Source organism: Crocodylus siamensis, chromosome 4, assembly GCF_052110815.1.
Source record: "Crocodylus siamensis isolate JL-2025a chromosome 4, ASM5211081v1, whole genome shotgun sequence".
NCBI lineage: Eukaryota > Metazoa > Chordata > Crocodylia > Crocodylidae > Crocodylus > Crocodylus siamensis.
The window spans coordinates 182,922,489-182,939,148 of NC_143398.1; the positions used below are offsets into that span (position 1 = coordinate 182,922,489).

The following is a 16,660-nucleotide window of genomic DNA, read 5'->3' on the forward strand; positions in this document are numbered from 1 at the left end:
ATGTTCACTGGGGCCCTGGAGGTCTCTCCCTGGCCCAGCCACCCATGCTGAAGGTCTCTCCCTGGCCCAGCCACCCATTGCCCATCAGGTCAGATAAAGTGGCTCTGTGGGCCAGGCTGTATGTTTGGTGCATCTGCCGTGCCTCTCTGTGTCTTATGTGCCTCTTGACAAAATTACAATAGGTCAGATTCTCTCTAGGCATGATTCTCTATGCCAGTAATTCTCAATGAGGGTGCCTTAAGATCCTCTCAAGGATGCCATGAAGTGTGAGCACTGCTATGGTGTGGAAACATGATTCACAAGAGAAACCCAGAGGTTTCAAATAGAAATCCAGAGTGTTAGACCTGTTGTGGTCTTTCTGAGCATTTTGCAACAGAAGAATTGCTCTATTCACACAGAGATTCAGAGTTTAGGGCTGGACGGGACCTTGTGAGATCACTGGGTCCAGCCCCCCTGCTCTGGGCTGGAAAGACTGCTGGAGTCAAATAACCCCAGCAAGGTATGTGCATCCAGTCTCCTTTTGAAGATCTCCAGGGTAGGTGCCCGCACCACTCCTGGTGGGAGGCTATTATTTTTCTGTAGTCAAAAAATAAGTGAAAAGGAAGAGCTGGCATTTTTCAAGAGATGCCTAAAGTCTAGTGATGGGCTCCTTGAGTCTAAAAAAGGTTGAGAACCTCTGCTCTTTGCATTCAGTTTTCAGATATATTTCTCTCTCTGCTGCTCTTCTGTAAACTCCTTTTCCATGCTATCCTTTTTGCTTTCACCTCTTATTAGTTAAGGGTCAAATAACCCAGTTGTTTGCATTGGATAACATTGGCATATGATATTGAACATACTATAAACCAGAAATGTTCCATCAAGATCTTACTGTATTTCCATAACAACCAAACTCAGCTGACTGAGGTGATAAAATTAACTGCAGCCTCAAACTACTTGATCATATTTGAGAAGGTGACATTCGCTGCAGGTGGGATTTCTTCCACTATGTATTTTGTACATTCATATGTTTGGATACTTCAGATATTGAAAAAACGTGTTTAATAATATATCTGAGTTGCCAGATGGCAAAAATTAATACACATCAAATACTGGTGATATCACTAATTTTGGGGTGCACACAAGCTGTATTAAAGTAGAAGCTAGTCTGGTAACTGGAGGGGTTACTATACTGGTTGGCCCTGGATTTACATTATTTTTAATCATAATTTGATGTAAATATCTGAGTTTCTATTTCTGTCAAGTCCAACCCAACAGCAGTTTACCTTACTCCAACAGTACTATTAATAGGAAGAATTAGTGCCCGTCCTGCAACTCCCAGCTCCTGATTTTCTTTAAGCTGTGTACACATGCAAAGCACTCTGGGATGCTGGAGGACTATGCAGCAGAATGGAATGTGTGAAGACATCTGGCCTTTTGGGAATGATTAACCCTGGTTGTTTCTGGGTTATTTTTCTCCTGGATTGGCCATTTTTGCTTTGGGAGAAGAAAATCCTGAACATCATGCTAACTGTTTCTACCAGGAGAGCAGCAATGCTCCCAGGAGAAACTGCATGTCTGTATGTGGCCTTATCTGCCCTGCTAAGCTCACATGCCATCCTCTCCTCCCCTCTCACCCCCAAATTAGACTTCTTATATAAACTCACTTGTTGAGAGAATATTTTGCACTCTGCATCCTTAAAAATACTTTTTTTCCTTCTTCTTCAAGTAAGTAATGGGAATAAGGAAATAGATGAAAAGAGAGCTGTTTTGAGGACTCAAAAAGAGCATTGGTATTTTTAAACATATCTGTATGGTCAAAATCCTTGGAAAAAAGGGGACTATAAAAGGTTGTTTTCCCTCCACTCTTCCCTTTTCAAATATCCAAAATATTTTGAATCCCTAATAAGGAGCCATTCCTTAAGAAACTCTGAAACTGGCTGAAGTGGAAATATTAATAGGTTGCAGCTAAGAAGAGAAGAAAGTATTACAATGATTTAATGACAAAAAAGTGTTTCTTTGTGTTTCAAAATCTGTATCTGTTTAGAGAAGGAAATTTCTGAAGGCAAAGCATATCTCTCTCAGTTTTAAAATGTTGGTACTTTTGTGATCTTTATTAAAAAGACAGCAAAGAATATTTGTTCAATAATAAATTATGTAAAAATAATATCTACCTACTGAGAAGAAAGAAGATATTTTAGGAGGCAAGGCAGACAAAGAGTGACTTTTCTAAGTCAGAAACTAATTCTTGACAACATTTAAATTGGGAAGTTTTCCTTTCACTTTGTGGATAACAAGCACCTATTTCTAAAAGCCTACTGTAAATTCCATTGATACACACTACTATTTCACTGATCAATGCATGAAAGCATGGAGAAATGATAATATTGTAGAGATCTACACAACAGATTATAACTTCTTGTTCTGGAGTTGTAACCTAGCACAGTGTCACAAGGCCTTTACTATACCATTGTTCAGCAAATCCTGGTGGCACATATGACTTTATGTGAGGTATCAAGTCACGTTTAGATTAGGGAGTGACCCTGGATACTCTTTCCCCAACCCAAGAAATGGTGACAAAGGCATAAAGAGGTGCTCTTGCCTATGAGAAACTTTAATAGGCATCTTTATAATTACAGCAAAAGCAGCCAGCCGCTGTATAATAAAGTACACGGATTCCTCTTCAACTGAGCGAGTAATGTTATGTTCCGTTCCGTTATTCCACCTTCAGTGATGTCCCCCATTTTTCTTTGGAGGATATAGTGCATATTCGATTCCAAGAGCTACCACAAAGGCTGCAAATCCCCACTTGAGACCTTTGGTGGCAATGTCTAGAAGAGTGATAGGCTTTGCATAGCCACCCATATACCTCCATGCTTCATTGCTAAGGAAAAAACAAAATTGGAAGACATAGCAAAATTAGTAGTCACTGTGATACCAAATACCAGCAGAGAGATGTTTATATGTAGAAGCTAAGTAGCATATTCAAACAAGAAAATCACTGAGCATGTAAAGTTTCCATAGTTAAAGTACTCAAAGATCAGAAAATGCCATGGCCAAGATTAATAATATTAAGTCTGCCCACTTAGGCACATGCATTATGCCAGTGTTGCTGAATGTTACTACTATATAACAAAATACATTTTTTCAGCCGTTGATGTATGTGGTCTAACATATTTTCTCTTCCTATTCCCTGTATGCCAGAAAAAAGCATTAATAAAAATAACATAGAAGAGGTACAGCAAATGGTGTAGTATCATCAGCATTAAGATTATCTAGAAGATCTAGTCATGAACTAGAACACCATTGTACAAACAGAATAAGATACTTTTGCCCCAAAATTTACAATGGCATTAGATATTATTTGGCCTGGGTGTTTTCTATTGTAGCTAATGCTCCATAGACTTTCCTGTCTTGATACTAAAAGAAAGGCAAAAGAAAAAAAACCCAGAGCACATAACTTTTTTGTTAAACATTGCCATAACAGTCTTATGTAAGTCTTTACCTAGCTCTTTACCCGAATTCTAGCTGACTTCAGTGATAAGAGACTCCTGTGATGTCTGAGAAATTTGGGGTGCAAACAGAAGTGCAGCTCCCTGCTGTAAGTGAGAAGCTGTGCAGGAAGTGTTCTGAGTTACAGTGACCCCCTGGGACAAACTGGGGTTCCAGGGGGAAAGGACATTTAGCTGCTGGCTGCCAGCCTATAATTGGTCACATTTTTCAAAATGGGAGGGGGGAAAGGGAGCAGAGGGAACTCATTCTAGGGTTTCCCCAGCTGGTACTCCTTCCCCACCCTTCAGCCAGGGCTGAAAATCCCCCAGACCAAACTCCCGCCACTCCCTTTCCTTCCTCCACTTCTGAAAACAGCAACAGGCTGACAGGCAGCACAGACAGCATTTACAGAAGACACTCTGTTTTGAAATGTCTTCATCTGACCCCTCATTTCATGCAACGAGGGGTCAGATTTTCACTCAATTGGCCAGTTTTTAAACTGTCTAAAGCCGTGCATTTGTGTTTCCTCATGGCTATAAACCACTTTCTGTAGACAGATCAGGCAAAAATTTTAACTTCTGATTGCACCCTAAGTATCATGCAAATAATTTATCCAGTACCAAAGATAAATTCCACTAAATACCTCTCCCATATCTGCAAAGGATTCAAAGTCATCATGAAAGGTGAAAATACAGTTTTTCTGGAGGATAGGCATCCAAATCAGAACCACCGTAACAATAATCAATACTGGGCAATGAGGCACATAAGGGTTATAACCAGGGACCTGGGTTTTCCATTCTCCACAGAAAAAGGTGGATTTTCTCTAGCTGGGAGGGCTGGAAGGGGACTGGGACACACACACACACTCTCTCTGCAGAGCATGAGTGAGAAAGGGGGGGCGGGGGGGCTGTGGGTTGGGGAGTAAGGGGCACTGGCAGGGCCAGGGGGCTGTGGGTTGGGAGGAGGAGACCTGGGGGGTGAGGGGCTGGAGGTTGTGAGCGAGGGGCACCAGCAGGACCAGGGGGCTGTGGGTCAGGAGGGGCACTGCAGGGCTGGAGGGGCTGTGGCTTGCGTATAAGGGGCAAGAGATGGACAGGGCACCAGCATAACAGGGCTGTTCAGCACCACAAAGTGGGGAAGGGAGGGGGGAGGGGAAGGGACAGACAGCCACAGTGACTTGCATTCTGGTGAGTGAAGGGGACAGGGGAAGCCCCGATTTTCAATGATTAAAAAAAATAAAATAAAATGCCAAAATATATAGGTATTTAGAATTTATTTTATTTTTTTGTAGTGGATTGAGGCATCGGTAGGCTTCCAAACTGCTTCTAAACTGTAAATGCATCAATAAAACATTGTGTTCAACTGATACCTCTCTCTCTCTCTCTCTCTCTCTGTCATATATATATATATATATATATATATATATATGACAGAGAGAGAGAGAGAGAGAGGTGTTTCATGTTCATTGTGGAAAAACATGAATTTTGGGGTTTAAATCAGAGAATTTGTAGGGGGCTTGTGTTTTTTTTAAATAGAGAAAAACCAGGATCCCGGGTTATAACAAAGCCTTATGACCCTTAACAGGTTAGCTACTTTTTCGCTTTTGATCTCTCCAGCCCATCTTTACCTCACTCAGCTGAGTCCTCTCTCGCTCCCTCTTTCCCTATCCTTTGTTTTTAAATTACTTTACTCGTTTCTATTTAGTACCCCCATGTCTCTGCAAGTCCATTCCTAACATCTGATGAAGTTGACTGTTGTCTAAGAACGCTTATGCCTTTCTTTAATGTGCCACCCTGCCCTGCCTTCAGACTAATGTGGCTAACTACTTCTCAGTGGTTATTACTGACTGTCTTGACAAAACCTCTGGAGAGATATCAGGAAATGAATAGTCGGTGGACACTCATGTCTATTGCACAAGCTGTCTCAATAACTCTAAGTTACAGCATAGTGCTAAGGAAGCTCATTCCCTAGTTCTTAGTGCTGTGTGCCTAGTTTTATGAATAAAGCATTTCAGTTTTTAGGACTGCAAATATGGCATCTTCTATAAGGGCCAAATCTAAATTGGGGTTGTACTTTATACATTATGCTACATGGAGTTTATATTTTTCAGTATTCTGAGAGGAATAGAATATGGGGCCAATGAGTATACAAAAAACTCAGAAGGGTTTTGCCACTTCAGACTTCTTAATACAAGATATTCTGCAGCAGAAGCGCATTAATAAATAATGTAGTAAACAGCTCTTAATACTTCTTTTTCACTAAAGAGATTAATATTAAACCAGGACTCCAAGTTTGCCTCAGCTGTGGAATTACTTTAGAAATAAGTCTGTGCTAGTCAAAGCTATGCAGAAGAAATTCCATGCTTTAAGAGTTTCTCACTTTATCCCTTACTCCGTATTCAACTAATCTAATAAATAGCTCATTTTTTTCCCACCCTGTTTTTTTCCCCTAGGAAAACAGCATTTTTTCATTAAGAAAACAAAACAGTACAAATTCTTTTCAGTTCAACTCCATATTTTGCAACAGTCTCCAAAGCAATATGCTTGGGAAGCATACACACTCCAAAGCACAGATTAATTTACTTGGTCAATTTTCTTGTGGTGGCAAATTTATCTCCAGCTGAGAACAGAGATATTGTTTTACATACATAAGATAAAATCCATTGTTTCATAAGACTTCCTGCACGTAGAGGAAAGTAGGGGTGCACTGAAAAAGATTTTTTTGGCTGATACCAATGGCTGATACCACTCTGATTGCCAAAATGCAGCCCAGCAGCTTGGAGAGCAACGTCTGGCTGGTAAGTCTGTGTGGGGGTGGGGGGGGAAGGGGCATGGGGGAGAGCAGTGGAGTGAGGGGGTCACAAATTTAGGCCCCCATGGTGAGGAAGGGAGTGGGGCTGGGGTTGGAGCAGGCAATGCCCAGCTGGGGCAGGATGGAGCTGTGGAGTGGCTGTGCACAGCCCCAGGGGAGACATGGGGGGCAACTGCCCCCTAGATTTGTGTGTGTGGCTGCCTGCTGTGGCCTCTTCCTAGCAGGAGAGTTGGGGCAGGGTGGGTGGTGGCAGCGCTGAGAGGGAGGGCTGTGGTGGGAATATGGTGAAATTTGGGGTGGCTGTAGACCACCACTTAGCCCCCACTCCGAGCGCCGCTGCTGCCTGCCTTAAGCACAGCCCCTACCCAGCCCCCTCATTGGGAAGAGGCTGGCGCAGCCTCCAGTCCCAGTGGCAGCCCACCCTTGCCTTGTGCACAAATCCAGGGGGGCACATACCCCCCATGCCTCTCTCAGGGGTGCACACAGCCATGGGAGTCAGCCCCCACAGACGAGCCACCCACAGCTCTGTCCCATGCCCTGTCCTGCCCTAGCTGGGCAGTGCCTAACTCTGCCCCAGCCCCACTTCCTCCCTCACTATGGACCCTTCAATCATGCCCCTTCCCTACCACAGACTTACTGGCTGTAAGCTACTCTCCAAGCTGCTGGGCTGCATTCCTGGCTATGTGCATGCTGTAGCTCCGCACATGCACACGGCATTTATCAGTGACATTATTGGCCACATCGGTCAAAAAAAGCTAATTGCCGATAATATCAATTTTCCTTTTATTGGTGCCAATATGATGTGGATTGATATATCAGTGCACCTCTACAGGAAAGAGAAACAAGCATAAAAAAATAAATATATGCTTTCAGAGCTGACTGCCCTGAAAAGTTAACAGCTGGACAACAACCCCCTGCTTTGTTAAAATATAAATGATAACCTATGATATGAAACCAGGTTATGTATTCTTAAGCTGTTTCCTCAGAGGAAAAAAAAAAGCTTGCAGTAAAATACAGTAAGAACTAAATAGCAGCAAAGGAAGCAATTATGGCACTTCTTTGTATGACTACAGAATAGCAGTTTATATAGCTTTTGTTTTCCAACAGAATGAGACTATTCAGCACAAGGTTCTGTTTTCATTCACAAAGACCAAGAGCAATTAAAGAGATTATACATCTCTTCCTATTAAATCAAGTTAAATCTCTCTTCTTACAGCTATCTAAAGAGAATAGCTCTAGGAAGTAGGATGCATTCCCCATAGAGGAGGTCCATTTAGGGGGAAAGATCAGGTCTTTCATGACTTAATTCATCTCAGTAGTTTTATATACAAATTCTGAGACACTGCTTGGCAAAACAAGCTCAAAACAGAATCTATGTCCAAGTCATTTGCTGTTTCAGTTCAACTTTTCAGTTCAAGGCCCTCATGCTAGCAGTGTGCTTACATAACTGCTTGACTAAGTATACAAGTAAATACCATCCCTCTTCAGCCAAGCACAAAAGCAAATTTAAGTTCTGCTGACTTCATCTAAGTGCTCTGTGAAGTGGAATAACCTTATTCATGTGCTAAAAATCCAGCACTGCTCCAATACCTTGCTGAATCAGGGCCTTGGCCCTGGCTCTTGCACCTTAAGTATTTGTTGAATAGGTCAAGCCAAAGATAAATTATCTCCATTCCACAAAACAAAATCTGGAAGGATGTCTTGTGATGTGTTATGTAGAAACAAAGTATGGCAGTGCTTTGCAACATGAGGTAATGTTTGAGGGAAATGCAATACCAGAAACCATATAAAAATGAATTTCATCCAAGTTTTAATATACTTTAATGTACTTTAACTAAGGAGAGTCATCCTCAATGACTACACCATAAGAAAAGCCTACATCTGATGCTTTTTCTCACTCACCGACCCCAGGGATCCTTGAGACCTCGCTTAGCCAGTTTTTGTTGGACATCCTGTAGTGGAGTACCCTCTATCTTCCATTGCCTATAGTCAGGGAGTTCTATTTTCCCATGGCCATGCCCATGTCCGTGCCCTTGCTCTTGTCCATGCTCCATGCCTGTAGGAAAAGTTTAAGAAACAAACAGTTTTTCCAAGGTGCATAATAAAAGATTAATTTGCACATAATTCCTAAAATCGACATACACCCTGGGAGAACTGGGGTGAAGGCAGAGATGTTTCTAACACCTCCCCAGTACAGATGAAGCACTGTTATAAACCAGTGATTCTCAATGAGGATGCCGTGGCAAACTGGGGTGCCACAAGATTCTTTTAATGGTTATGTAGCATATCATGCCATATTAGCGCCATTAGGTGTGCAAACCTGTACAAGATTCATAACCATCCCCCTCCACCAGAGATTTCAAATATGAATCATGGTGTCAAAAACATTCTGACACTACAGTTTTCTTAGTTCTTTCCAAAGGAAAAAAATTCTCTGTTATTTTTCCATAAGCAAAAAACAAGCTCAAGTCAAGATCTGGCACTTTCCGTGGGCTGCTTTAAGTCTAAAAAGATTGAGACCCGACTTTTGAAAAGTACAAAGCTGTTGCCAATTCAGCAACAGCTGTGTGGGGGTTAAAGTTCTAGCTTTTTGCTAATGCTGAAGAGTGTACTCTGCCCCAGGGGACAGGATTCAGCCATGAATCTGGAAAAGTCTTTTTTCCTTCATTCTACCTTCCTAAAATAACATGCATGTCTTATTGGGGTGGGAGGGACAGGCAAGAAATATGGTGTAATTTCTTTTTGATTATTTCATAGGCAACTGTTTTTCAGAATTCATTATGTAGCATACAGATTTCTAAGATGTTATTGAAATATTTCATGTTGGAAGTTTTTTCACTATTTAGGAAATTATATTTTCCCTGGCATTCACTCAGTAGATTTCTTTATTTTAATAATTAAAATAATAGTTTCATAGTTGGTAGTGTCAGATGGGACCTGAGCAGATCATCAAGTCTGACCCCCTGCCATGGGCAGGAAAGAATGCCGGGTCTTAAACGACCCTGGCAAGGTGTCTATATAGCCTCCTTTTGAAGACCCCCAGGGTAGGAGCGAGCACCACTTCCCTTGAAAGTTGGTTCAGATCCTAGCCGCCCTGATTGTGAAGTAGTGCCTCCTGTTATCTAGCCTGAATCTACTATCCATCAACTTATAGCCGTTATTCCTTGTTACTCCCAGCAGTGTTCAGGAGAACAAGGACTCTCCCACTGCCTGCTGGTCTCTCTTGGCCAGTTTATAGATGGCCACCAGATCCCCCCAGCCTTCTCTTGTGGAGGCTAAACAGGTTCAGGTCTCGTAACCTCTCCTCCTACGGCCTGCCCTGCTGCCTCCTGATCATTCCAGTGGCCCTCCTCTGGACCCCCTCGATGTTTTCCACATTCCTCCTGAAGTGCAGCACGTAGAACTGGATGCAGTACTCCAACTGTGGCCTGAACAGTGTCGCATAGAGGGGAAGGATCACCTCCTTGGACCTGCTCGTGATGCATCTGTGGATGCATGACAAGGTGCTGTTAGTCTTCCTGACTGCATCCCCACATTGGCGGCCCATGTTCACCTTGGAGTCTATAACGACTCCAAGATCCTTTTTTGTCTCTGTGCTGACGAGAGTGGAGTTCCCCAGGCTGTAGGTATGCTGCTGGTTCTTCCTCCCCAGGTGCAGTACCCTGTACTTGTCAGTATCGAATCACATCTTATTCTTATCCACCCACCTTAGTAACCTGTTCAGATCCAATTGCAGCCTGTATCTCCCTTCTAGCGTGCCTACTTTTCCCTACATCTTAGTGTCATCCGCGAATTTGAACAAGGTGCTTTTCACCCCCTTGTCCAAGTCACTGATCAAGATGTTGAACAGTGTGGGCCTGAGGACTGAGCCCTGGGGGACTCCACTGCCCATATCCCTCCAGGTAGAAAATGACCCATTCACCACCACTCTCTGGGTGTGACCCACCTGACTGTGTAGGCATCAACACCACAATCTCCTAATTTTTTAATGAGAATGGGGTGAGAGACAGTGTCGAAGGCCTTCCTAAAGTCCAGAAAGTCCACTGCGACACCTGTGTCCAAGGATTTTGTGACCTGGTCATAGAAGGCCACGAGGTTGGTCTGACAGGACCTGCTTCTAATGAACCCATGTTGGTTGCCCCTAAAGCTTACACTCCCTGCTTGCCCTTCACAGATGTGCACCTGGATAATTTTCTCAAAGAGCTTCCCCAGGACCGAGGCAAGACTAACAGGCCTATAATTTCCTGGGTAAATAAATAATAAAAAGCCTTCTGGGTTTAAGAGTTTTAGACTGATTATAAAACCTGCAGTTCACCATGTTGGGAAATGTTGTTAATGCTAATATAACACTTAGTTCTGCATTTAACTGTATTAATACAACACTGATTAGATATAAGTCCTTTAAAGTTACGTTTTAAAATTCCTGAAATTCAAGAACTTTTACATTAAGATGGAACGGTATAAATACGTTAATTTAAAAAAAAAAAAATCACAATAAACATGCAAATTTCTCATCCATTCCAACTGTAAAATATCTTAATAGGGGATCGTACAGAAGTAAATATATACTGGTTTCCCTTGCCAGCTACAGTTTTGAGCATCTATAGTTAATATTTTGTATACCATTTTGGCTACCACAGTATACAGTTTTGAGTAATCATGGTTTTCCATGGCCGCACATCAGCCTGCCAGCCCTCTGGTCCTGCTCGTGCCTCTCCTTTCCCCACCACCCGGAGATGGCCCCCAGCCCTGCCGGAGGTGAGTGCGAAGGCAGGGAGCTACCCTACCCACAGTGGCAGGGAACAGTAGGCTCACTTGCCGCTGTTCCCTGCTGCCCTGCCTTGCAACCTGGCATGGCAGGGAGCAGAGAAGCTGCACAAGGTCTCCTCGCCTGCTGCTGCTTGCCCCACGCTGCCCTGGTAATGCGCCTCCTGTATCTGCTGCTGGTTTGAGGGGTGCAGCCCCGCACGCAGAAGGCGTGTTGCCAGGGCAACACAGGGTGAGCAGCAGTGGGCGAGAAGATCCCTGCGTGGCTTCTCTGCTTCCTGCCATATTGGGTCGCAGGGAAGGGAAACAGGGAACAGCAGCCCTAAATGTGCCAGGTCATGGGACAATCTGAGCCTGACTGCTCATCCAGGGATGTGGGTAGGCAGGTCCCACTGCTGCCAAACTCAGATTGTCCCAAGACTTGGCCCAGTCGGGGCCCCATCCATAGGCTACTGACTGGCCAATTGTGCGCCACCAGAGGCGAGCACAAAACACCCCTACCCCGCCATTCAGAGAGGTCCCTCCTCTCCCCCTCCCCCAGGTAAGAGGTGAATGCACTGGAGGAGATGCTGCTGGTGCACCCACGGATGTGCACCTCCTAACCTGTCTAATTACCCCTACGGGTACGCCTATTCCCAGTTGACAACCCCATGTATTAAAGGTAAGTAAAAATGATTTTTATATAATATACTGTACAATATTCAAGTCCCTAACCCCATTTTTCCCAAAAGTCTTTAGTTTTATCAACCACAGGAACTTTCTGAACCTAACCCCGGCAGTTGGTGAGGGAAACCTGTAGACGTTAAAATATCCTTGTCCAACAGTAGTTTACTAAAAACAATTTTAACCTATCATATACTAAAATAGGTGTGGCAACACTTTGTATTCAAAACAGATGAGACTTGCTTTTTTAAACACAAACTAAATCTAATATATGAAACAATGAGCTGAAAGAGGACCTTGTACATTTCAGTAGAAAAGATTATTCTCAATATTTCTCTAGCATGGCTCTTCTTCCTAACCTACTGAAACTAGTTTAGTTCCTGTTAGGGAAATCTGCATGTTTTTAAAAATATTGAAAAAAATAAAAGAGACGTTAAACTTGACTCTTGCTTTTAAAATGCATAAAAATTATATTTTAATCAAAGATCTCAACAAAAACACATAAAAATGGCACCGTCTCTCATCTGATTTTTTTAAAGCTCTTTAGATTATTTCTGCATCTAAAAGGAATAGGGAAGACCAGAGTGAGATGTGACTTAAGTGTCTGGGAACAATTTTGACTTTCAGAACTGGCAACCTCATTGCCTGCTCTACACAGACCATAAAAGATGTGAATCTCTAAATCAGTGGTTTGCAACCTTTTTAGGCTTAAGGGACCCCTCAATAAATTCAAGGCACACCTCCATAAATTTCGTGAATTGAGTGGCACCTCACTTCAAAAACTGATTTGTTATAGTGCTTACCTGCTTGCAGAGGAGCTGGGCAATGGGTTTAGAGCAACAACCAGACATGGATGAGCCTGAGCCTGCGCTCATCTCCTCACAAGCACCCTTCAAAAAATCTCAGGGACACCCTGGCTGAGAATCAGTGATCTAAATGGAGTCTCTGTATAACAAGGATGAAATACTTTGACAAGGGAAGACTTGTATTGCTGCTGCAAGTACCTGTTTTGTGGTTCAGTACAACCGTGCAGTCTCCAATGCAGTCAGTGAGGCTAGACCTATCAAAGTACTGGAAACTAACAAAAAAAATAAAACATCAAATGATTAATCAGCAAGATGTCCTACAGGAACCTAGAAGTCAGGAGATAAATTAGGTTAAAATAAGAATGTCAAAAAATAGTGATAAAGTAGACATATAGGTAACTCAACAAAAACAAACAAACAAAAATCACCACCAAAATGGCATTTGACAGTATACTGAATAGGGGTGTACCGATAGATTGTGGGGGTTGATACTGATAGCCGATTTCTAAGGAGACATATCGGGTCATACCGATCCCATTTCTGATATGCAGCCCAGCAGCTTGAAGAGCTCTGTCTAGCTGGTAAGTCTGTTGTGGTGGAAGGGAAGGGGGAGGGAAGGGGCATGGGGGTGCAGATCAAGGCTCCTGTGGTGAGGGAGAGGGGGGCTGGGGCAGGTGCTGCCCAGCCAGGGCAGGGGATGGAGCCATGGCTCATCCAGGGGGTGTGGGGGGTGCAGCTCCCGCTGCTGCATGCACCTCAGGAGGGCATGGGGGGAGGGGGGAAAGGGGGCATGTGCCCCCAGATCTGCACGAGCTGTCCTCCACCCCATACAAGCCGCTGCTGTGTCCCACACCCCACCCCAGCAGCACATAACCCAGCCCCACTCCCTCCCTCACTGCAGGGGGCCTTGATCCGTCCTCCCCCAATACCCCTTCCCTCCTCTCTCCCCTTCCACCACAACAGACTTACCAGCTGGATGCAGCCAGCTCTCCAAGCTGCCAGCCTGTGCTCTTGCTGCCTATGTTCTGTGTTGCGGCTATGAGCATGCACGGGCATTTATCAGCCAAATTATTGGCCACATCAGGCCAATTACCGATATAGTCAATTTTCTTTATATCGGTGCCAATCTGATATCAGACTGATGTATCATTGCACCACTGATATTAAACATTCTCTTCTACCCCTTCCCTTGCTTGGGCCAGATTAAAGCATGTTTAAAACTACCAGAGTTGTGGCAAATGACACATAGATAACTAATTACATCTGTGCCTAATCTTGTTGTTTTATCTAGCTCATTATTTATTTATTCACTTTGATATTTACATTGTCTTTTATTTCAGTTATGATAGAGCTTGTTTTAAAAACTAAACTTAGCAATCCTTACTTTTTGTAGATATTATTTGAAATGCAACTATTTAATTTCAGAATGCATGTAACATTGCATCCACAAGGGAATTGGGATATATGGCAATTTGCATGTCAGCTTCAACAGATCTGTTACTTGCTCATTTGACAGACTACCTCTCTCTACCAGCAATACCATCAGCAAAAGTATGTAAACTAGAGTTCAAAGGAAAGGGGTCTGACAGCTTTAATTGAATTATGTCAGACTAATGAAGGAGAGGTAGGGGCACACATCTGTTGATATTTATGGGACACTGGAAGCCCCTTTTAAAGCTTACTTTTGGGGAAGGAAATAGCTATAGTTGGATATTGTGTACACAGGAAGGGAAGTGCTTCACTCAAAGGGCTTAATTCCTTATCTCCACTGGATGATAAGCAGGGATCTAGGTTTTCTGTTTCCCACAGGAAAATGAAGAAAAATGCGGATTTCACCTTTTACCTGAGAAAAACACAGCCTTTTCATTAAACTCTTTGCAAAGGGCTCTCTGTGGGCTGGCAGAGTTCTAGCCTGCAAGGGGTTGGGGGGAAGCGGGAGGAAGGCACATGCACATGGCTGCCAGGCAGTCTGGAGAACAGCTCCTGCAGGTAAGTTTGGCAGGGGGAAGTGGGGATTGTGGCCCAATAGGAAGGGAGGGAGTGAGCCGTGGATGGCAGCCAGGGCTCAGGTGCTGCTACAGGGGGCAGCAGGCTGCAGATCCAGGTCCTTGGCCTCATAGCCTTGGCAGCTGGGGGCCTCCTCTGGCAGGGCTGGGGTGACAGGGGGCTATGTGCATGCGGTGACTGGCACCAGGAGGACCAGGAGGGTTGTGGCTTGGGAGTGAGGGGCCTGGATCTATGTTCTGTGAGTGAAGGGGCAGGGGGAGCTCTGATTTTTCCATGATAAAAACCAAAAATCAAATACCAAAATTTATAGGTGTTTAGAATTTATTTTATTAGTGATTGAGGCATTGGAAGGCTTCCAGATTGCTTTAAAATTGTAAATATATCATGAAAGCATTGTGGTTAATTGATATATATGAGTGGTGTTTCAATTTATTCACAGATTTTAGGGGTTATCAGAGAATTTGTGCATTTTTTATCAGAGAAAACCAGGATCCCTGATGAGGAATAAGCCCCATTTTTCTTTTGTAGATATTTAAAAGAAATATCAAAGGTCCTCAAGAATCTTTATACACCAATACTCAAACCACAAGTTAGACAGTACATGAGAACTGGTTTGGACAATCACACTAGACAGATATACTAATTGCAATAGGAGGATATTTCAAACCTTAATCCAAATAACAGGTTAACAGCTTTATGCCTAACAGGAATATTTATGATAATATAATCTCTGGCATTGACCAGGCCACAATATAGATGCTATTCCTTACTGGTATTGCCTCACAGGCCACCACTTACATAAAATCCCTGTGGTAATTCCAGCAATTGTCCTACAGCAGGGGTTGTCAGCCGGGGGTATGCGTACCTCTGCGGGTACTCTGAAAGGTCCCAGGGAGTACATGGGGGCCGGCGGGGGTAGAGCACCGCCACACCATGCCACTGCCTCACAAGAGCAGTCTCACAGATGCTGCACTGCTGCTCTGCCACTCACCACATCCCTGCTCTGTGTCTGGCTGCTCACAACCCACCCTGCTCAGCATCCGGCTGCTTGCCAACCCCTCCCCAGGGGTACATTTACTAAAAAGAGGGCTGTTGGGGGTTTCCTTATTAAAAAAGGTTAAAAACTGCTGCCCTGCAGCACAGAATAAAATCACTTCATACATTTGCAATTTCTGTAGTCTGACTTTGCATCAAGAAACAAAAAGGGCACAAGCACTGTCTCACTAGAAAACTGCCAGCAGTCCTGCAGCAAGTGGACAGCCAACTGGATAGGGAATCGCTACTTTAAATAAATAAACAAACTTTATTTTTAATGTCAATCCTATTTAGGAAACCCTGAGGATTATCCAAGCCCATAAGGCTGGCAAGAAGTGCCCCCATGATCATCTCTCATACTTTAACTAAGCATGGTGTAGCTTTTTTTTTTGCCCTGCAGTTACCATTGCAATAAGTAAAAACTGGGGTGAGAGTAGCTGAGTCCTCCCAGCTCCCAGGTGTACTCCTGGTGCTAGTGACAGGCCAAGGTCAAAGAGTCACTAACGTGCAAACATGTTAGTACTCGCTGAACTTTCCCGGGGCCGAGGCCTCTGGATGTGGCACCAAGCCGTGCGCAGGCAGATGCATGAGCTAGGCCCGACGCCCAGTCCGGTCCGCCCCTCTACTAGGTCTAGGACAGCGGACCCCACGTGGGGTGGGAAGAAACATCGGCGGAGGGGGCGCGGGGCTGCGGGCCGGAAGCAAGAGGCCGCGTTGAGGAAACGGGCTATAAACGGGGCCGTGGTGAGAAGCTTGGGCAGCACCGGCCTGGGCCCGCGCTGCTCTGCCCCAGCAGGGCCCCGGCTGCAGGGAGCCATGAGGCGCAGCAGCCTGGGTCTGTGAGGACAGAGACAGGGACACAGGACCCGGGCTCGGCCTCCTCCCGATACCTGTCCGCTCCGCGACCCTCCTGCGGGCACCGTGCACCCGGAACCGGAAGTGCGCTTCTCAACGAGCCCGGCCGGAAACGCCGACAGGCAGGCAGGTTCCGCGGCGCCAGCGGCTGCAAACGGGCTCAGAAAAGGCGAATTTAGTGTTCCAGCCCGGGTACCTGGCGCTCTAGGGCCGGCGCGCGCGGGGGCGGGGGAGCAACCAATCAGCGC

The 16,660-nt window shown here is 44.5% G+C and overlaps 1 protein-coding gene across 1 annotated transcript; it reads right to left on the minus strand.

The window, feature by feature from the left end:
- Positions 1–2,569: 2,569 nt before the first annotated feature.
- Positions 2,570–16,636, minus strand: NDUFB3 (NADH:ubiquinone oxidoreductase subunit B3). Its single transcript, XM_090045130.1, has 4 exons — positions 16,448–16,636; positions 12,714–12,787; positions 8,182–8,335; positions 2,570–2,860 (listed from the first exon to the last, which is right to left on the minus strand). The coding sequence occupies exons 3-4, from the start codon at positions 8,331–8,333 to the stop codon at positions 2,704–2,706; spliced, it is 309 nt and encodes a 102-aa protein (XP_089901256.1). The 5' UTR covers positions 8,334–8,335; positions 12,714–12,787; positions 16,448–16,636; the 3' UTR covers positions 2,570–2,703.
- Between the last annotated feature and the right edge of the window lie 24 nt (positions 16,637–16,660).